General features: G+C 43.4%; 1 protein-coding gene across 3 annotated transcripts in view; it reads left to right on the top strand.

Annotated features, from left to right (window-relative positions):
• CLSTN2 (calsyntenin 2) overlaps positions 1–22484 on the top strand; it is a 741922-nt gene that overhangs the window by 4681 nt on the left and 714757 nt on the right. The window contains exon 1 of one of the 3 annotated variants that reach the window (XM_073359981.1): positions 13223–13241. The exons of 1 other annotated variant lie outside the window; for it this stretch is intronic. In XM_073359981.1, the coding sequence (XP_073216082.1) occupies position 13241 (1 nt within the window). In that variant the 5' untranslated portion in view covers positions 13223–13240. Of the gene's footprint in view, positions 1–13222; positions 13246–22484 lie in introns of those variants that run through there. One more of the 3 variants, XM_073359980.1, reaches the window with a different exon arrangement.

The following is a 22484-nucleotide window of genomic DNA, read 5'->3' as shown; positions in this document are numbered from 1 at the left end:
GGTTTTTATTATTTATTCATAGTACCCACACTTGTGCTAGGTACCCACAGAATATATACCAATAGACATGTTCTGTACCCTGTAAAGCTCCCAATCTAATGGAAACTGAGTTGCTCTTGCATTGACCACCCAAACTGAAGTGCACTTTGTTGTTTGAAAGAGCTGTGGAAGGGAGTAAGTAAGGAACTAAAAGAATTAAAACCTCAGCTTTGTTACTCCAGAAAACAGTCTTCAGATCTTGTCCCAATTACAGAAAACATTGCCTGGAGATGTATATAAAAAGGAAAGTCCCAGCACTCTTGCAAAGACTAATATAAGCCATTGCCTTTGGTGCAGAACACTGCTGTGTATGACAGAAATACTTCAAACATTTCCCTTTTGTTTTCAGTTATTTATTTCAGATTAATATCTTTCTTAATGAAAAATTAGGGACTGGGAATACCAGAAGATAAAGTCCTCTGTTAAGTTTCTAGACGCTCTGGTTTACATTTTTGTAAAGTGGCCTCTTTTGTGATTCTTCCCCTTCCTGCTATTTGAGCAACACACTCAGTTTATCTTTGAATGCTGAGCAGTGGGTGCTGACACATCACTTAGCAAGCACATGGTAGACACTCAGTCCTTAATTAATTTGGGATGAAATTCTCTCCTGCGCACAGGTGCAGCCCAAGACCTGAGCACCACTTAAACCCTGTGTTGAGGGCTTTGCATAGGCTTTGTTTGGCCCCCTGAGCAATGGTGAATTTCACCCATAGAGAACTGCTCATCTTATAAAACCTGAAAGTGTTTTGGTCTTTACCTTCACAAACAAACGCAACATATGGTTTATATATAAAGAGAACATATATGACATCTGTATTTATCCCAGTTTATATGATGGCGTTATGGCAATATATTGCTTCAATTTGGCTGCTTCATTTTTCTTTTTTAATTGCTGAGAAATGGGTGACTGAGCTCCTCCCTCCCTGCCGGCACTTCAGCCATATGGGGGAAGAGAGAGCTGCCAGAAGATGCTGGCAGTGACTGTAGATGGCAGAGACTGGCCATGTGTGCCTTCTGCCTCCTCCCACAAGAGACCCCACTGACACTTGCCACTCTTTCTTCCCCCACAACAAAGGGTGGGTGGAGAAAGCAGCTTGCTTTTATTTTTAATTTTCAAACACTGAAGAACAGCTTTTCTTCATTTTTGAGGGGTTTATTGAGGAATGATAGGCTGGCATGAAGCCATTTAAACGTTCCTTCCGTCCAGTAGGCAAGGATTCTCCTTTGACTAGGGAATGGACTCAGTACAATTTTCAAAAACATCTAAATGAGCTAGGAGCCTAAGGTCTTTTACAAAAGTGACTCAGGACCAGATTTCTAACTGTATGAGGCATCTGCCTGTATCTTTGGGTGCCTAGATATATTTGTAAAACTTGCCCTGGGCTCATATGTCACTTAGGTGCTTTTGAAAATTTTACTCTAGGCCTTTTCATCTCTCTTTTTCTGAAAGAAGCCCAATAATTTGCTTAACTCTTGCATCTACCCAGAAGCCACTTCTGCATTTGGCAACTTTGTTGCTGTTGCCATACCCTGAATAGAGCTTCCGCCAATTTAAGTGCAGACAAACAAAACAATCCTGCTAATTGTCCTCTAAAGGACAGTGGTGGTTGTATCATGAACACAAGTTCATAAAGACTCAAGCTGAAACCTTACATTACAATTGGGAGCTGTAAAGTCCTCAACACTTCATTTTCTGGGCAGTGTCACCTGTACACTGTCTATTTGTCCTGAATACAAAAGAATTGGAGTAATGACAACTATTCCTGCTTCCCAAGAACATTTCTAAATAGATTAGTTCAGCAATAGGGAACAGGAAAAGAGTTGTGTCAATTATTTTACATAGCAGTGAGTGATTTGGGATTTCTTCTAGTAATCATGTTAAATTTGTAACATCTATATTTTATTATAAAGAAAATTGACTTGTGGATTATGTTAACTAAAATAAAAGAGCTGCAAGTAAAAATGAGTGAATTACTATTGCGTATGCATGAGAACCCTGCAGTATGAAAGTCTGATATTGTCACATGAACAAAATAATGTTAAATTGGAATCTGAATGCAGCTTTTCATCATAGCCCAGCATAGAGTGACTCTTCAATTATCAACACTTCAGGCATAGCAGATTTAGAGAGCCCAAAATAGCACAAACTTAAAACTAGTTTTTGTTAAATAATCTCTATGCTATTTTTATCTTTTTGTGGGTCAGATCTTTTAGTAAGGGAGACTGTGATTTCATAAAAAATACTGTAGTGTGTTACTCACCCTGTCTCTCTCTATCTGTCCCACTCTTTATTTTCTGCTCTCTATTACATTTCTTGGTGAGTACAGTCCTTGTGGGGGCCACTCAGTACTTGACTGGGTACCCAGGAGAGTTCTTGGTATGGGCAAGACCATAGGTTTCACTTTCTATAGTCTGTTGGAGACTACCATAAATATAACGTTTAGACTTATAGGAGAATTTTTGCTAGAAATGAACATAAATATAGAGACTTGCTGTTGGGTTTCATTTCTGTTTTGTTGTCTAAAAACCTTATCCATCTTCCACTGATGTCAATGGCAAGACTTCTGTTGGGTTCAGTGGGAGCTGGATCAGGCTTCACAGAAGGAAAATGGACCAAACTTTGCTGTAAATTTAAAGAAAGAAGCAACAATAATAAAAATCTGAGTGAGAGAATCCTTCTAATCAGTCTACTTCTCAGTGCAAAATTATTTAGTGTTCTACATAGTGTAGTTATAAAACAGCAGCCTCAATCCCCACATCAAATAGTGACCCTTCCCCATATCCTATGGGTTAGAGCAGGGGTCGGCAACCTGCCACACACGTGCCAAAGGTGGCACGCGAGCCAATTTTTACTGGCATGCTGCTGCCAGCTGGGGTCCCGGTCACTGGCCCCACTCAGCCCACTGCCTGCCTGGGTGAACAGAACCCCAGGCCACCAGCGGGCTGAGCAGGGCCAGCGGCCGGGACCGGCGAATAGAACTCCAGATCGGCGGCGGGCTGAGTGGCTCAGCTAGGGTGACCAGATGTCCCGATTTTATAGGGACAGTCCTGATTTTTAGGTCTTTTTTTCTTATATAGGCTCCTATTACCTCCTCTCCCCTGTCCTGATTTTTCATATTTGCTGTCTGGTCGCCCTAGGCTCAGCCTGCTCCCAGTCTGGGGTTCCGTCCGCCGGCTCCTGCCAGGCAGGGTCCTGACCATCGGCCCCGCTCAGCCTGCTGGTGGCCTGGGGTTCTGTTCACCTCGCTGCTGGTCTGGGGTTCCGTCCGCCGGCTCCTGCCAGCCAGGGTCCTGGCCACCGGCCCCACTCAGCCCGCCGCCAGTCTGGGGTTCCGTTGTGGGCCCCTGTAAATGTAAAATTTATTACTGACACACGAACCTTAAATTAATAAAGTCTTGGCACACCACTTCTCAAAGGTCGCCGACCCCTGGGTTAGAATATGAACCCCTTTGCTTGCTAAGTAGTTACACACCCAAGAAATTCTGCTCACTCCAGTGGGAATTACTCATATGAATAATGGCTCACTAGTGGGACTAAGGGATTCACAATCTCACCCTGAGTGTGCAAGGAATTTGGAACCCTATGAGGAGAGAAACATGTCAAGAAACTCCATGTGGAGTTTCTGAGTAGGAATGGACTGAATTTTGAAAAAGCAGGCCACCCCCAAGAAACCATGGACCACTGAGATCTATGTGGGCTGGAGCCATCCATACAGATGCTATGTACTCCATTCTAGGTCATAGATCTCTTTTTTTTTTTTTTTTTTTTAAGTCCAGAAGGGACCACTGTTATCATCTAGTCTGTTCTCCTGTATACCACAGGCCATAGAATTTCACCCAGTGATTTCTGCATCTAGCTAATAACTTGTGGTTGAACTAGAGCACATCTTTATAAAACATAGCCAGTCTTGATTTAAAGACTTTAAGTGATGAGGAATTTGTCACTTCCCTTGGTAATCTGTTCCACTCACTCAATTAACAGCATTTTAAAAATTGTCTTATTTCAAATTCAAATATTTCTAGCTTAAGTTTCCAGCTTTTGGATCTTATTATTGATTAAAGAGCTTTAGATATCTTCTCCCTTCATAAGTGATTTCAGACCTACCACTTAGCCTTCTGCTTGAGTAAATAAATAAACTCAGCTCCTTAAGTCTCTCATTGTAAGGCATATTTTTCAGACCCCTAATAATTCTTGTAACTCTTCTCTGAATCCTTCCAGTTTTCAACGTCCTTTTTTATTCTGTGAACACCAGAACAGGACATGGTATTCCAGGGGTGGTCTCACTAATGCCATACACAGAGGTAATATTTCCTTCACTCCAATTTGAATTTCATATGTTTATACAACCACAAATTGTGTTAGCCCTTTCGGCCACAGCATCACACTAGGAGCTCATGTTTAGATGATTACAGTATACTTCTTGAAAGCCAGTCCCCTATTCTTTTTTTCTAGATGTATGACCTTGTATAGTATATCGGACAAATTGTGCTCTAATGGGGTACATCCATGGTAATTGCCCACTGATTCAGGGACAATGGTTGGCAGGAGAGACATGGTCTCCTGTTTTTCCTGCCAGTCCCTCTTCTGGGTCCCATGGGAATTTGATGACTTATTGTGTGATCTTGCATAGGCCATTTAATCTTTTAGTGCCTTAAGAATCATCTGTACAATGAGGCTAATGATACCTATGGTTGTTCCGAGACTTAATCTTTACAAAATGCTTTGAGATATTTCAATGAAAGATGCTATAGAAGAGCAAAGAATTATTGAACAGTGATATCCCCTGATAACCTCCTTCCATCAATTTTCAGTGGAGGGAAAATCGGTAAGGTTCTCTTAATAAAATGTCCCCAGTTTCATCTCATGGGAATGGGGTGGGGTGTGTGTCACATGGTACACTGTACTACTCATATCAAAATTCTGTGGCTGGGCCCGTGGAGTACAGTGCCACCAGGCCCTCCCTTCATGCAGCTGCCCTGGGCTTCCCCATTAAAGGAGGATCCACAGGAATGCTGGGGCTGTGTTAACATGTGTAATCTCTGCTGGACACAGTGGGAATGATGCATATCTCCTCTGAGCCTCACCCTCACTTATTATCATCCCTCCACATCCTTCCGCACCAAGCCTGGAACAGCAGAGAGACCTCCACAAGGTACAAGTGGGAAGAGCACCATGGAAGCATTGGAGCCCCCTCTTCTATACAGGATCCAGGGGAGATCTGTATAGGAGGGTTCATGTACCTGAGGAAACAGTTTGTCCCAAAATTAATTCTCTGCAGGGGTTGTGGGGAGGAAGGAGAGAGAAGTTAATGGTAGTAGCTGCTATGCCATACATTTCCCTTTTTATGTAATAAAATCACTCCTACTCTGACATCTCTGCCTTGCAACAATTATTAGGAGAAACAGAAAACCAGATAAAAAGAAACATCTACACAACCACCTTATCACCCTGACATTTAAAACAAAATAATTATCCTTCCCCCGCACCTACCTCTTCTCTTTTTTAAGAGGCATTTTTTAAATGGGAAGTCTGGGAAGCCACCTTGGATGCCACATCAAAGAGGGTACTTAGCAGGAGCTGGCTTCAGAAAGAAACTAGCATCCCAGTCAGTCAGTTCTGCATCCTTAGGCATAGTGTGTGTAACGGTAGAAAGAGACTAGAAGCTTAGACAATTCTGAATCCCTCCTCAGAGCGTCACTGCAACTGCATAGGGCAATATTAAAAGAAGGAAAATTGCACAACAAAGCACTCTATCCTGAATGCTGCTGAGAACTTTCTCTGAAGCCCAGTGCTACAAGGCACTGATTACCTCTTGGGAGGTGCTGAGTCCCCTCCTCCCCATCCAGGTCTTTGGAGGCCTGGCACTTTGCATGGTTGGCTCTGGAGGAAAAGTGGGCTGATTTTAGGACTCTTGGCACTTCATGAAGTGCTCAGAACCTTGCTGGCTTGTGCCCAAAATGAGCAAACAAAAGAAATTTACCGAAAAAAATGAGAGGAAGGAGGCACAGAAACAAAGAGAAGGAAGAGCGAGACAATATCTAGAAAAATCGAGGACCAGAGAAAGATACTCCTTGCACCATAGAAAGCTGATGTCACTTTTTGCAGCAATTGTACTGCCAGTGGAGAGGATTCGAGGGGGTGGTTGGGAAGGACTAATGGCAGTGGAATTCCAAACTTTGTCTGCCCTTGGCTGACACTCTGAGCTTTTTTTTCATCTGGTTTTACCTTAAAAGACATTCTTTACAGTCTCCACTTGCCAAAGTGACTTATTTGTCCTATAGCCAATTTCTAGCCTTTCTCTCCCCATTTCCCCAGCCCAGCTACCTAATACTATAATTAATTCCTAGCAGAGTTTGAAACCTTACCTTTTGTTCCACTAAATGGCATTAAAAAGTAGTCTTCTATTGACGAAATAAAATATGGGCCAATTTTTCTGCTGCTTTCAGTGGGTACAGCTCCACTGAATTCAATGGTGTTTCATCGTCTGCGGGTGCAGGCAATGTGGCACCACAAACTGATCTGTAACCATCACCACCCTAAATTTCCCCAGTTCAACTTTTCCTCTTCACTCTCCCCCCCCCATTTCCCTTTTTTCTATTTTTCTATGAACTAAGGGTCAAATTTTGGTCTTATTTACACCGGTGAAATCAGGAGTAACTCCACTGAATCAGTGGAGTTACTCCCCGGTTAAGAACATAAGCACGGCCATACTGGCTCAGACCATGGTCCATCTAGCCCAGTAGGCTGTCTCTGACAGTGGCTAGTACCAGGGCTTCAGGGGAGAGTATGGAACAGGGTAGTTGGAATGATCCACTCCTACCTTCCTTTCTTGGCTTCTGTTTGCACCAATGTAACAATCAGAATCTGGCCTAAAGAAATCCTCACGTCTGTAAGATTTGGCTTGATTTTCCTCTCACACTGGAGTAAAGTAGCAGTATCTTCACTGACTCAGCTGGGTGGTGTTGATAAGGTTTGTGTAACTCCCAGATCCCAGAGCCAGCCAGAGGATGATTCAGTGTCTGGCATAGGTCAGCGCAGCCCTGGGATTTCTCTGTAATATGCATGGCTGACTGTAACCCCGAAAGGGATGTCTGCCATCTACAGCTTGCTGCAGCACCAAGCACTCCTAACTGACCCTTTCCCTACCCCCGAGAATGCCCCCTAGCACAGATAGCTGTTGGTGTAGGAATTGGTAATCCTAGTTCTACACCAGCTGGAAAATCTCTCATGCAAGGGGAATTCCCAGATGCAGAGATCTAGCTGCTCAAAGGTCCCTTTGCGTCATGGGATTGATGTGGGGCTCAGGATGGAGCTCAATGGATTTATACCTGTGTAAAAATTATACAAATGAGGAGAGGCCCATTGATTCCAATATGACATTCCACTATATATTTTTTTTTTATTATTCAGCAGCTTACATGCTGGTACATTGACTGTTTTGCCTCAAAAGAATGAAATAGCACATGTAAGTTTTCCTATATTTTCTTTCTATCTTACTTTCTGCATTCCCATTATGTAGTGTGAAATAATTAACTTATTCTGTATACAGTAATTAGCCTTCCAAACACTGATATTCAGTGACTGATCATTGGTGAATTGCATTTTTTTAAAAAGAAAATATAATTTTACAAATTACAGTATAAGCTTCCTTACAAGGAAAAAGAGGATTCCAAACAACTGTTGAAAGGAAAACAGAGAGAGACTGCTTTGTTCTAGCTGTAACAGAAGTAGCAGCCATGCAGTAATCTAGGTGATCTTGATTTCTTCAAACCCAGAGGTGCTCACAGCTAAGATAGAACTTCTATGAGGCTCCAAACCTGATCTATGCAGCCAGGGCAAGAAATAATGAATATACTATCTCTCGTTATATGAAAGCATCCAACCAAGAAATTCAGTGATGGGAGAAGACATAATTATTACTGAAATATCTACGTAGCTTCCTTAGTGAGTTTCATTTTTTGATAGCACAGAGAATATACTGGGCCATACTTTACATCATCAAATGCTATGAGGAATGGGCAAATAGCATTTGTTGTGATAAATGATACATGTTGTAGAATTAACTATAATATGATTAATATAATATGTGTTCACACATGCATATACTATATATATTTATAATAGACTGTGTATGTGCGTGTACATGCCACTATGTGCTCGAGCATTTTTATTCATTGGAAATAAATAAGCAGAAACACATTAAAGACAGAATTACACACAAGTGGAATCTTGAGTTATACCTCTTTTCTTGTGGTACATATTTCTTTGAGAGTGATTCCCTGAAAGCTGTCATGTAAGTATTAGGTAAACCAATCATTTGTTTTATTGCTTGAACCATTCAAAGCTAGCTTTCCATCTGTCAGCTGTTCTTACCTCTGTTGAGATCTCCCTAATCAATTTTTTTTAAAACTCAAAATGTGCTTGGTTGCATTAGATATGATTTGTATAGATATTTCTTTGGAGTTACCTTATTAATTTTAGATCTGCAGCAAATTAGACAGTAATATTATTTCCAAACAAAAAATAATTTATTAAAAGAGAGCTAAGAGGAGAAGTGAAATTTAATGGAGTCTAGCTAACCCCACACTCCCTTTTTGACATCCTCTTTACAAAAATACGGTACCTTTTGCAAAGAGCCAACTGTTAAAAGGCTTGAAAATGAACAATTAAGAGATTCAGAAAGTTCACTCTGTCATGTAATCCTTCCTCCTACACTTTAAAACCCCAGACATGCCCTTGCCTTTGGCATCATCACTAGAAAAAAAATTGCAACGTTCACTGGATGGATTCAGATATTACATTTATTTTTCTCTCATCACATACACGCAAAACAAGTGTGTGTTTATTCATGGTCATAGCTGTAACTGGTACAGTCCAATCTTTGTCTGGTTTGGGTAATTGCCTCTGTGCCAGATCTGTCCCTTGCAGAGGGTTTTGATAGTCTTGTCCCCTTGCTGTGTGAAGCATTATCACATCCATTCCATGCAAAATACACCCCTAATACTTACCTGCATGTGTAAGTTTAAAGCTCACTTTCTGTGAGCTTTTGCGTGAGCAAAACTCAGTCACCAGAATGTTCACATAAATTAAAAATGCAAGGGGTACACACTAAGCCCAAGTGAATTAACTTTTCAATTCAAGGGAAGAATGGTGGGAATATTTTTGAGGTAGGAGTCCAGCTCTCCCCATTATGCCTCTGTGAGACATAAACAGAGCAACATCTGAACAAGTTATACTGTTGCCAATTCATTTTGTTTTGTGTATTCGCTATTCTAGATTAATGCAGATGGAGGGATTTGTATTGTGTGTCTGTAAGAACACTTGCTGAAGAGATGAATCCATAGAGAGGGGCTAAAAGCTCCTGTATTTATTATCTAGGAATAAAAGATTCCCTATGTATAAAACAAGGAGAGTGTGATCGGGTGTATCAACCCTGCACTGGGCAAGCGGAGTCTCACCAATCATTGTGAACCCAAATGACCACACCCCCTCGCCCCTGCTGTGCATGCTCCATAGGGAGTGAACAGAAAAAAGGAGGCAGTTCAGCTCAGTTGGGGCTGGCTGAGGAAAATGAAGGATGTGTGCTGCAGGCTCCTCCAGAAGAACTGTCGACGCTCTAGACTGCTGAGGCTGTGGACCCTGACTAAGCTGCAGAAGACCGGCTGACCACGGAGACTGATGGGGATGCGTGAGATGGGCTTTATGGTAGGAAGTGACCAAGGGAACATGTTAGGAGCCGATGCTTGAACCCTTAATAGGGAGTTAACCAGCTTCATAGGGCCATGGTTCTGAACCCAGTGGAGTAGGGTTGGTCTGGGTTCCCCTACCCCCGCCTTGCACTTTCCACTAGGTGTAGCTTCTGGGGATTCTTGATATAGACTGCTTGTCTCACGCAGGAGAGTTAGTGCCCCCAAATGGCTATTGTTTGCCCCAGCCAGGAGGCTGAGGGGCTATAGATTGCTTGTTTGCTCTGCCCCGCCCGGGGTCCAGAGTTCCTGATTGTAATCGCTTGACTCAGCAGGTAATCTTGACAACTGTGCGATGGGGTGTATCAACCCTGCACTGAGCAAATGGGGGTGTCCCCCGCTGGCCATGCCGAGCTCCGTGACAGAGGGTTACCATATTTTGAGCAGTACAGGGGCTTGGTTTGGGAATTATATGCAAGACACTGTGTTGCTTATACCAGTAAATTGCACAAATTAGCTCTGTACCATGTAGCAGATAAATCACAAAAAATGCTTATATAAACAGAATTACTACTTCTGCCTCATTTGAGCATAAGCTTTCGTGAGCTACAGCTCACTTCATCGGATGCATACTGTGGAAAGTTTAGAAGATCTTATTATATACACAGAAAGCATGAAAAAATACCTCCTCCCACCCCGCTCTCCTGCTGGTAATAGCTTATCTAAAGTGATCACTCTCCTTACAATGTGTATGATAATCAAGGTGAGCCATTTCCAGCACAAATCCAGGGTTTAACAAGAACGTCTGGGGGGGTGGGGGGGTAGGAAAAAACAAGGGGAAATAGGCTACCTTGCATAATGTTTAAGCCACTCCCAGTCTCTATTCAAGCCTAAGTTAATTGTATCCAATTTGCAAATGAATTCCAATTCAGCAGTTTCTCGCTGGAGTCTGGATTTGAAGTTTTTTTGTTGTAAAATAGCGACTTTCATGTCTGTAATCGCATGACCAGAGAGATTGAAGTGTTCTCCGATTGGTTTATGAATGTTAGAATTCTTGACATCTGATTTGTGTCCATTTACTCTTTTACGTAGAGACTGTCCAGTTTGACCAATGTACATGGCAGAGGGGCATTGCTGGCACATGATGGATTATATCACATTGGTGGATGTGCAGGTGAACGAGCCTCTGATAGTGTGGCTGATGTTATTAGGCCCTGTGATGGTGTCCCCCGAATAGATATGTGGGCACAGTTGGCAACGGGCTTTGTTGCAAGGATAGGTTCCTGGGTTAGTGGTTCTGTTGTGTGGTATGTGGTTGCTGGTGAGTATTTGCCTACAGACAGCCCCCCAACCTGAAGCAAATACTCACCAACAACCACATACCACACAACAGAACCACTAACCCAGGAACCTATCCTTGCAACAGAGCCCGTTGCCAACTGTGCCCACATATATATTCAGGGGACACCATCAAAGGGCCTAATAACATCAGCCACACTATCAGAGGCTCGTTCACCTGCACATCCACCAATGTGATATATGCCATCATGAGCCAGCAATGCCCCTCTGCCATGTACATTGGTCAAACTGGACAGTCTCTACGTAAAAGAATAAATGGACACAAATCAGATGTCAAGAATTATAACATTCATAAACCAGTCGGAGAACACTTCAATCTCTCTGGTCACGCAATCACAGACACGAAGGTCGCTATCTTACAACAAAAAAACTTCAAATCCAGACTTCAGCGAGAAACTGCTGAATTGGAATTCATTTGCAAATTGGATACTATTAATTTAGGCTTAAATAGAGACTGGGAGCGGCTAAGTCATTATGCAAGGTAGCCTATTTCCCCTTGTTTTTTCCTACCCCCCCACCCCCCCAGACGTTCTGCTTAAACCCTGGATTTGTGCTGGAAATGGCCCACCTTGATTATCATACACATTGTAAGGAGAGTGGTCACTTTAGATAAGCTATTACCAGCAGGAGAGTGAGTTTGTGTGTGTGTGTGTGGGGGGTGTGGGGTGAGAAAACCTGGATTTGTGCTGAAAATGGCCCAACTTGATTATCATACACATTGTAAGGAGAGTGATCACTTTAGATTAGCTATTACCAGCAGGAGAGTGGGGTGGGAGGAGGTATTTTTTCATGCTTTGTGTGTATATAATAAGATTTTCTAAACTTTCCACAGTATGCATCCGATGACGTGAGCTGTAGCTCACGAAAGCTTATGCTCAAATAAATTGGTTAGTCTCTAAGGTGCCACAAGTACTCCTTTTCTTTTTGCGAATACAGACTAACACGGCTGTTACTCTGAAACCTGTACTTCTGCTTCATTAATCTGAAATATCAGTATATTTCTGTGAGAAGGGAAGCAGTTTAGTGGGATCCATCAGCCGATAGGATCTGTTCTATAGGCCCTATGTAGGTTATTGTGTAGTTTTGTAACTACAATGAAAAAAACAAGGCTATGGGCCAGATGGTGACTTTTCAGTCACTGGCTATGCTAGTAGCAGAATTGCACTGCTTCAGTGGGACCCCCTATGGGCAAAATGCCTCCTACAGCACAGGAAGAGCATGATTGCTGCAACATACTTTGAAGGGGTACAGCAGGTGTGCACTCTCATGTGGGTCCCATGCAGTGAAGAAAGCAAGGCAATACCTTGCCTACTCCCTGCTCCTTCCCATTCTTCTAGGCGTGCTGGGCTTGCAAGTATCGTGCTTGTGCCCAGTTCCTAGGTAAGGAAGACTAATTGTACGCTTTCCCCCCTTGCACATGATGGGCGAAATCTAGCCATTAGAGATGGCTGGGTTTCTGATACCCAGTATCTTCAGATTATTCCTTAAACAAGCAGAGTATTTAGATGGTGGAATTGTGTATAAACCCTGATTCACAATTAGGTCCAAAAGTCAGGTAATTACAGACTTGGAAAATACTGCTGACACAGCATCCTAGAGATGTACCATAAGGCATAGAGTACACCTTAAAAGCTTTGATAAACCTATTTAATTTCTGTGTTAATCCATCAGCTTGGGAATGACAAAATGCATAAAGATTCAAGAGGAAAAAAAAGAGGGAAAAACAAGAAACTAAATGAGGAAATTGCAGAGGTAAAGAGCAGGGTGGCGAGTTGTATGGGCCTGTGGTGCCCGGGCTCCAGCAAATTCAGGGCCGGGGGGCCTGGCTCCATCAATGTTCGCGGCCGGGTCTCTCCCCCGGCCCTAGGTGCCACTCCCACGCACCTCCCCCGGAGCGTCCCCCGGCCCCACTTGCCACCCCCGCGTGCCTCCCCCGAGTGTGTCCCGCCCCCCCGCAGCTCCGCGCTGCGCTCCCTCGCTGGCGGCTGCCGGCTACAAGGGAGTGGCGCCGGCGGCAGGCTGAGGCGGCTACTACATCTGCGGAGGAAGGAGGAGGAGCCCGTCCGTCCGCCCGCCCGCAGGTGATTCCGAGTCGGCGTGGGGGTTGGGGGCTTATCCTGCCCGGACCTCCTGAGCAGCAGCCTAGGGCGGCTTGAGTGAGTGAGTGTGGTGCCGGGCTGGGGGTGGGGCCCTCTTCCCACAGAGCTCGCTGCTGCTGCTGGTGGGGAGAGGGCTGGGGGAGTCCTCCTCTCTGGCCCCGGCCCCAGCCCCAGGGCAGCCTGCCTGCTGTGCCCCAAACGCTTCATCCCCAGCCCAACCCCATGCCCTACACCCCCTCCTGCACCCCAACCCCTGTCCCAGCCCAGAGCCTGCACCCCTCTCACATCCAAACTCTCCCCCAGAGCCTGTACCCCAAACCCCCTCCTACACCCAAACTCCCTCCCAGAGCCCACACCCCCTTCTGCACCCCAACCCTCTGCCCCAGCCCCACCCAGCACCCAAACTCTGTCCCAGAGCCCACACCCCTCCTGCACCCAAACTTCCTCACAGAGCTTGCACCCGAAACCCCCTCTTGCACCCAAACTTCCTCCCAGAGCCTTAGGCAGGTGTGTGTGGGGGCGGGGGAGACTTGGACCACCAAAAATTACACAAACCTGCTGCCCCAGTCAAGAGATTTTCAGATTTTCTGCAATTCTCCTAGATCAAAGGGAGTTGTGAGAGAGATCTGGCCTTGAGGAGGTAAATTTATACTATCAGGTAGAAAAGAAAAGACCAAGATGTAATGCTGAATGTGGCCAAGTCTTCAAACAGTATTTCATCTTTTTATGCCAAAGGAGTTGTGTTTCTTTTGTTCAACTGAGCTCCAAAGCCAGTAGCTCTTTTGTGGTGATAGCCCTGGGCACATGTCAACAGGAAAACTACTTGAAAATGCTCAGATTCTGATGCAAAATGATAAATTATAGACTCCTGGTTATTCTCATTAGACCATAATAATTAGAGTTTTATGGGGAACCTAATACTAAAGAGATCTGGGCTATTCTCAGAATGATGAGGACTTACTGCTAAAAGCACATGCAAATTTCAGCCTCCGTGAAATGCTTGCACTTGTCCATGGCATTGTTTGAAGACTCAATTTCACAAAGCATTACAGCATGTGTAATAATTAAACTCAGAGGTGGCTGAGAAAAGGAAGAAGTGGAATGAAGTGGTAGGGGCATAGTACTAAGAGATGAAAGCAAAGGTAGATTAAATATGTATAATAGGTTTTGTTTTTATATAAGATATAGTATGTATAATATTGATTATTTAAGGTTTCTGAGAGGAAACTATTACCCAGGTTGTTTTTGCTGAGAGAATTACATCAACATTTTAGATTTTGCTTTCCCATGATGCCTTATAATAATAGGAACAAAAGAAGAGAAAAGTGAGATAGTGCAATCCCCCAGAAAAGACCTGTTCCAATTAAAATTCTGCTTTTGTCATCCAGCAGTTAATATAACTGGGAACTTCGACATTTAATCCTAGATTGTGAGCTAATTCGCTGTCCTGATCAAATGCATTTTTTGCCATAATGGTTTTATTTAATCTGAAGAAAAAATTACTATGGGGCTGTGAGGAGTAAGTAACGAGAGAGGATCCAAAACCCAGTGAAGTCCAGGAAAAGACCCACTCATTGACCTAAGTAGAATTTGCTTTGGGTCTTTTAGTGCGCTAGCCTTTCACATTTAGAATCCTAGGCTGAAATCCCAACCTCATTGAAGTCAGTGGCAAAATTCCCATTTTCAGGGAGGCCAGGATTTCATTTCTGGACTCTAATCTATTTTGGGTTTCATATGAAATAAAGGAGATTTCAACCCAATCCCCAGTTTTCCACATAACCAAACCTTCTGACCTTTTTTTTTTGCATGTTTCAACTAACAGTCAGGATATGGTCCTGTGCTTAGGTTGCTAACCTGAAGGTACATCTACACTGCACACTCTTTTTGTAGGCATGTGGAGTAGGTACACTACATGTCCTCCCCTAAGCATGGGTCTAAAAAGCAGTGTAGACGGTGAGGCACTGCTTAGGTGAGTAAAGGCAGTCCTGAACCTTGTGAGTATGTATCTGGGAATGTGCCCTACAGGGCTCTGTACTTGCCCAAGAAGTGACTTCGCCATCTATGCTGCTATTTTTAGCAGTGGAGTGTTCTGGTGCAGGAGTCTTTCTGTGCAGCGGAAAAGCTACAGCAGCAGGGAGCTGCCGGATCATTTCCCCGTTGCCTCCCTACTCCCCCCATTCCCAGCCGTGAGTAGCTATACACTGCAGTGTGGACACAGCTTGTTTTTCACTGTGGTGTGTAGCTATACATACCCTACACACTTCTGCAAGACATGTGCAGTGTGGACGTAGTCTTAGAAAACTTGGGTACAATTCTCTGGTCTGCAACAGACTCCTCTGTGACCATGCACGAGTCACTTGGACCCAGATTTTTAAAGATATTAGACTGAGTGGAGCGGCACCTCGTGCTTAAGGCTACATCTATACTGTAACTGGAGTTTGTATAGAGAGTACCTGTACTCTCTCTAATCAAGTTACTGCTAAAATAGCCATGAGAATGGATTAGCGTGGGCTGTACAAGTGTGACCACGCTCCTGTGCCCACACTCACAGCCTAGCCTAAGTTGCTCCCTCTGCTGTGGTAGAACTGCATTAGAGCTGCAGGATTTGATCTTTTGTGGCTTAGTTGGAAGCATTGCCATTGCCATTATAAACCTCCATCTAAAGTTAAGAAGAATAACGATGTACTTATGAAAAAACAATTTTGAAAAATCAATCATTTTCAGAGATTAACCAGCAATTTTGACCCAGTCAAGGTACAGGATTCTCGCTCATTGACTTATGAACATCTGAAATAACTTCAAACCGCTTCAATGCTTTAGTCTTTTAATTGTGTCTTTTGCTTTATCTGGGTTTGACTGAAATCTAGAAGCTTACGGATGGTAAGACTTTTTTTGAATGATCAAAGCCAAATAGCTGCCTTTTAAAACTTTAAATTGACTAAAACATACAAGCCATATAATGATTGATATTGACAGATGAAATGTGTGTGTCAATCGTGGTGTTGGACTACCGTGCTAAGCAGCGCTTGCCCATTGTTTACTGGCGGTGAGAAACCACACTGAAAAATTGAGAGCCCCCAAATAAAGAAACTCTCACAAGGGAGGTAGAAAATGCAGCTCTCTGAACAACACCCTGCTTCTTTGTCCTTTTTATTTAGCTGGTCCATGGACTCTAGCACCTCAGTCACTGGCAGGCTAATGCACTCATTCTGCATTCAGCATACATCACAAGTTCAGTAGAAGTTAAAAATCCTCAAAATAGGAAATGTTCAATAACCCACAAGACCAACCAATGCTCAAAAAAACTTTAGCAAAATATAATTTTCTAATCCAGAGCTCTTTCACTATTGATATGCTACTGGGAAAATGAAAAGTATAGAGTCCAATACCCTACCCTGTGCTGCCAAGGTGTGTGAGGAAGAAAAGAACACAGTGAGCTATTTAACCTTGTTCAAGCAGCAAGACATAATCTTTCCTTAGAATGCTAGGAAATGGGACTGATGAGCTCTGCAGAACACTACATCCCAGAATTGCATGGTCTACAGTAAAGGACTGTTATGAGCCTCGTAGCAGTTAGCGCATATCAACAGCACAAAGCGGCCTGTGATGAACTCTACTAGTCTCAAAGTACATCTGGCAGAATCCCTCTTGCCCTGTGACTGCAGGATGTCTCATGTTGAAGCATCATTTCTCTCCAACACCTTCCTTTGGGCAGATAGGAATAGGCTAAGGCAAGACTGGGCTTCAGGATAAAGTTAGGATTTTTCTCTAACACTTCATTTCTACATTAGTAGCTATAATCTTGGGGTGATGTTATAATAATTACAGTAATTGTGACTTTAAAGGATTAGTATCTGGGCAAATTGTAAGCTTTGGTCAAAGCCCAGGGATGATACCAGGAAGTGGAATGTGAGAACAGTGTCCGTGATCAAGCAAAAATATAAGCAATGTGTGTTTGAGGTTACCCTCTGACTAAATTATGAGCAAGTTTGTCTTTGTGCTGTCTCAGCTGAGAATGACTAGATTACCACTTCAGCTAAATCTATTCAGCAGCGTATAATATCATATTGAAATGTCCACTGTATGGTGGTTTTATTTTCTTTAGTGCAGAAAACCAGATGAAGAAGAGTATTTTATTGAGACCTCATCTTGCCACCCTAAGTGTGGAATCCACCACCTCTGCCTTATTTGTGATGCCTCTCTGACGTGTTTCACTCTGGACCTATCAAACATTTCTTCTAGGAACCTGATTTGCTCAATTTTATTTGATTTTTATTAGATGTGACAGTTCACAGATGCATCTACATAGCTGAGCACCTGCAATCCAGAAGTCCATTTATCTGTGATGCAATTTTTCTAGTATTTCTAATCTTTCAAAATACATATGTTTTGGTATGAGCTTTCCTTGCTATGCATTGCTATCTGTCCTCTTGCTAACTCATGCAATATAGTTGCAGTATCTATAGCTACAAATATTACTATAATTTCTAATGTATACACAAAGGTGTAACTACCGCTAAGGCAATCAGTGCAATTGGAACAGTGGAACTTATGAAGTACACAATTCCAGTTACTGTTGGAAAACAAAACCACACAAAAATAAAGTATTTTGATCCCCAGTGATTCAGACACACTACCTTTTTAAAACACATACATCTCCCAAGTTGCACCACATCCATCCTCAAAGGTTTACCATGTTGCAGAAAAATCCACAATTGCTCTTAGTCACAACACCAGTGGTCTTCTCCACTCTTACTATGCCTGGAACTCCTTATGTCTCTGGGTGGAACTTTTTACCTAGGTGCTTACTCAACTGATTATCAGCTAGTGCAACTTTCAGGAGTTGCTAGCTAATCAACCAGAGTAAAATCTAAGAAGCTTAACATCAAGAAACTTGCATGAATAAAAAACAAAATAACAAAAGTATAAAGTAAAATATGCCGGAGAAATCCAGCACAGAGGAAAAAAGAGGGTTATGAAAAATGAAATTCAAAACAGGAATAATGGAGAACCAGTTGGTTTAGAGGATTGGTAATATGATATAATTTACAATCTGTCATATTCAAGTCTCTGGTTCAAATCTGGATCAAATACCATACTTATATTGCTAGTGATCAAAAGTCATTGTACCTGTGATAGTTATTTGATGGTCTCAGTACATTTCCAATTGAACTGTTATCTGTTATAGAAATGTTGCAATTACAACTCTTGTTGGCAGTGTCTGTACAGATGCCAAGATTGACTATACATGTGGACTAAACTATTCTCTTCCTCGAAAGTTGTCCCCTTCAACTCAGGGTTGAGTTGTACTTGTGAAGAGATGAGGAGAAGTGTCACTTCCATGTACAGGTTTAGTGAATAAGTGGATGACTTATGTTTGCACAGGTGTGAGTCTAGCAACTTCTACGAATGCTATAAATTCAGCACCAGATTCTCAGCTGGTATAAATCTGTATACCTCCATTTATTTCAATGGTATAATGCTGGTTTGTACCAGCTGAAAATCTGGCACTTTGTTTTAAAAGTGCAGTAAGTATCACTAGGAAAAGACACTGAATTGAGAAAAGAAGAGGGTAAATATAATGAGTATTGAGGATGGAAAGTTTTGAGGTTCAAAGATAAAATAGAAAACTAAATCTCAAACACAGCATTTAAAAGTAGAATTATTGGAAGAGGTAAAAGAAACCATGAACCAGGAGGGGCCTGGGACAAAGACAACATAGATCCCAAGGGAACCATGCTATGAAGTGTGACCGAGGCCTGGAGTATAGCACACAATGGCCAGCTTCATGGATGGTGTGCTCCTCTGCAAATTCCCCAAGCCTGACAGAATTTCTCTGCAAATATTACTCCTGTCCTTTTAAGGATCTGGCAAGCTACATTCCTTTCTAACATGCACCAAAGGACCATGGTGGACAACTATTTCTTCACCCCTAAAGATCTAACATCCACATTCCCAAAAGGAATACTGCTCTTGTTTAACATCCATGTACAATTATTAGGGGAACATCACAAGCTTACGTGGGCCTGAGGTCAGCAACCCGGTGGCAATATTTTTCCATGCGATGAAGAAAGTGAGGCCTCCTGGCAAATGGAACTTGGCTAATGAGTTGATTCAAACTGAACCCAGCAAAGTCCGATCTGACATTACTTGGAAGAGGGAAATACTTTGAGGAACTGGAGAACTCCATCAACTTGCCCTCAGACAATGGCCTCTGCCTTCCAGTAGCTAAGACAGTTTGCAACCTTAGGTGTCATGCTGGAATTACTAATCTCCCTAGACACTCAAGCAGTGGCAGTCACCAAAAGTGTCACCTTCTGATTTCAGCTGGCAAGAAGCTTCTGCTTATCCTTTAAAGTGATGACATGGCCAGAGAAGTCCATGTATCTGTCACCTTCTGGCCAACTGTTGTAACTAATTCTACCAAAGTCTAGACAAAATGTTCACAAAGAGGCTACTGGTATCGCACAGCTAAAAGTAGAAGAGTGGTCCATCTCATAATTCGATGAGCAGAAGAGAGCGTAATATACTGGTACTCAGTAACCTACACTGGCGTTTCATTCCCTGTCTGATCCAATTCAAGGTTCTGGTGCTGATCTACACACTTTTTAAAGACGTAGGACCACAATATCTCAAGGATTGACTCATGCCTGAGGACGCACTATCACAGCTCTACAGGCATCCAACACCCTACAATTAACCTAAGTGCAAAGAGAGATACTGCTATTGAGGCCAAGTTGTAAACACAAGGGAGTTGGAAGAAGAGCCTTATTCCAGAGCTGTGCTTTCTGTGAACACACTCAGTCAGGAAGAATCTCACCCTTGACATCTTTGCATTATGCTGAAAAACTCATATCTTCAGTGGAACATTCCCCAAAGGAAAAAAAAAAACCACAGAAGAAAATTCAGCAATGTGCTCTAAAACAGAAGCCAAATATTAAACCAAAGAGCAAGGTAGAGAATTGCCGGTTACTTCCAGATAGCTGCTAATGTTTTTTTTAAACAACCTATACACAGTGCCTTGATGTCATAACAGGCATTTTAGAAATGCTGATGGATTTTACAGCCTAGAAAAATAGGTATCATTCTTGGTTCAAATTTTTGAAAATGGAAACATTGGGCCACAGGCAGAAAATATTAGTCAGTGCCCCATGTATTTATTCCTATTCTTTTATATCATGCCCATGAAATTTAGATCCAGTGTTAAAATGAAAATTCTTTGCTTCATTCATTAAAATTTAGTGATTCATTTGCTAGTTTCCTTGTGCTAGACTGACAATCTCATCATTGTCATGAAAAAAAAGATTTCCAATAAAATTATGTGCAAATGATGACTTAATGAAAGACCCAACACAGATGACATCTTACAAATATAAGGGGACTGTTGCCCCCTTACTAACATTCAGTGGGGGTGTTTTAGTTGCTAGCTCCCAGTACTCAAAGGGAGAAGGGTCGATGGGGAATCAGGACCCTGAGACTGACAGTCCCCAGGAACAATGGGGAGAGGCCAATGCTCCAGGTCAGCCTGAATTATAGGGCGAGCAGGCTAATCAGGGAGTTAGGAGGCCAGGGAGGTCCCATTCTCTGTGTGAGCTGGAATTGCCTGGGTCAGACAGAGTTGGGCCGAGCTAAGGAGAAAGCAGGGGCCCAAGCTAAGCTGGGGAGCAGAGCTGTGCCAGATCCAGAGGGACGAGAAAAGCAGCCCAGAGAGAGCAGATCCTGTCCTGGGAGCAGAGCTGCAGCCCCAAAGCCAGAGGCACAGCCCAGAGAGAGCAGACTTTCCCTGGGAGCAGAGCTGCAGCAACCAGAGCCAGAGGGTCCAGAAAAGCAGCCCAGGAAGCAGGTCAGTGCTGGGAGCAGAGTCACGGGAGCAGCCTGCAGAACAACCTGTCCTGGGAGCAGAGCTGTAGCAACCAGGGGCAGAGAGGCCAAAGAAGCCGCCCAGGGAGCTGGAGGCAGAGCAGCAGAGACAGAGTGGCGGAGCTGGGGCTGGAGCAGTCCGGCGCTGGGTGCGGTGAGCAGCTGGGGAGAGCGAGGGGGACCCTGGGCAGCGGGCCCAGCACAGGGAGACGCCTCAGCCAAGAGGCTCTGCAGGCCAGGCTTGGATCGTAATCCCGACAGGGCAGGGGTGACACTGGGAAGAAGGGCCCTGCCACCTAGAGCCTGAGAGCGTGTGGCCACCACCAGAGCCAGTGTCCAACCCACAGCATCCCTGCAGCACAGCCAGTGCCTGAGAAGGCGGCCTGGGACTTACAAAGAACAGACTGCGAACTGCCCAGACATTCCAGAGACACTGTTTGTGATGTTCCCTGCCACAGAGTGGGTTGATGTGTTTCCTTTTAACCTTTCCCATTATTCCTTATTCTTTTTAAAATTAATTGTTGATTAAATAACTTGCATTTGCTTTAACTTGTATGTAATGGTCAGTGGGTCAGAGAAGTGCCCAGGGTGCCCAGTGCCCAGGGCAGTACCCCGGAGTGGGGACACCCTAGCCCCCGTCCTAGGTGACCACAGCAGTGTTGGGGGTCGAGCCCCCCAGGAATCCTGGGCCCAGCCTTGTTGGGGTTACGAGGACTCTGCCAGACAGGAGAGTGGAAGGGGAGTCCTCAAGGGCAGGGAGGCCACTGGGTAAAGGAAGTGGGAGTGAGGACTTAGATCCTTTCGCTAGCCCACTTCACCGGGGTAGTGCAGAAGTCAGGAAAGTTCCCCACAATAGCGGGACTATTCCCCGCTTACACAAAGATAATCGGCTCTTTGTCATTTTCAAGGCATCTCACCACTGAAAATGAAAAGGCAAGTAATGTAACAAGTGATACCTCATTAGTGAACGTTGAAATCTATACTGAGAATTTTATTTTTTAATTATGAATAAAATAAAAACAATCACTGAATAGTTTTCAGTAGACCATTTGGAAATGCTTTCACTGCGTTTTTGGGTGAAACAAATGAACTCTTCGGCAATTAATGGCACCACTACATAACTCCATAGGGAAGAGTACTTTCCACAGCTAAATTTTCAGGGGAATTTAGGTAGGTAGAATGTAATTATGCAAACAGATATTTGGCCAGAACATTGCTATTCTTGTAGAACATGCCATAGGATCTTTAATTAACACTAGTTGTCAGGACTTGAGTGTCATAATTCATACAAAAGAAGGCACTTCCAGCCTCACAACTATAGTGGGTCATTAATGACTCATATCTTCTACTGAATCACCATCTCCACTTCCTGCAATGCACACAGGTCTTCCTTGAAGGTCTCCATCAAAGGAGAACAGACCTGATTTTCTTTTTATGTGA

This window comes from Lepidochelys kempii, chromosome 9, assembly GCF_965140265.1.
Source record: "Lepidochelys kempii isolate rLepKem1 chromosome 9, rLepKem1.hap2, whole genome shotgun sequence".
Lineage (NCBI taxonomy): Eukaryota > Metazoa > Chordata > Testudines > Cheloniidae > Lepidochelys > Lepidochelys kempii.
Note: the sequence above shows the minus strand (reverse complement) of the source record. Positions and strands in the feature narration are given on the sequence as shown.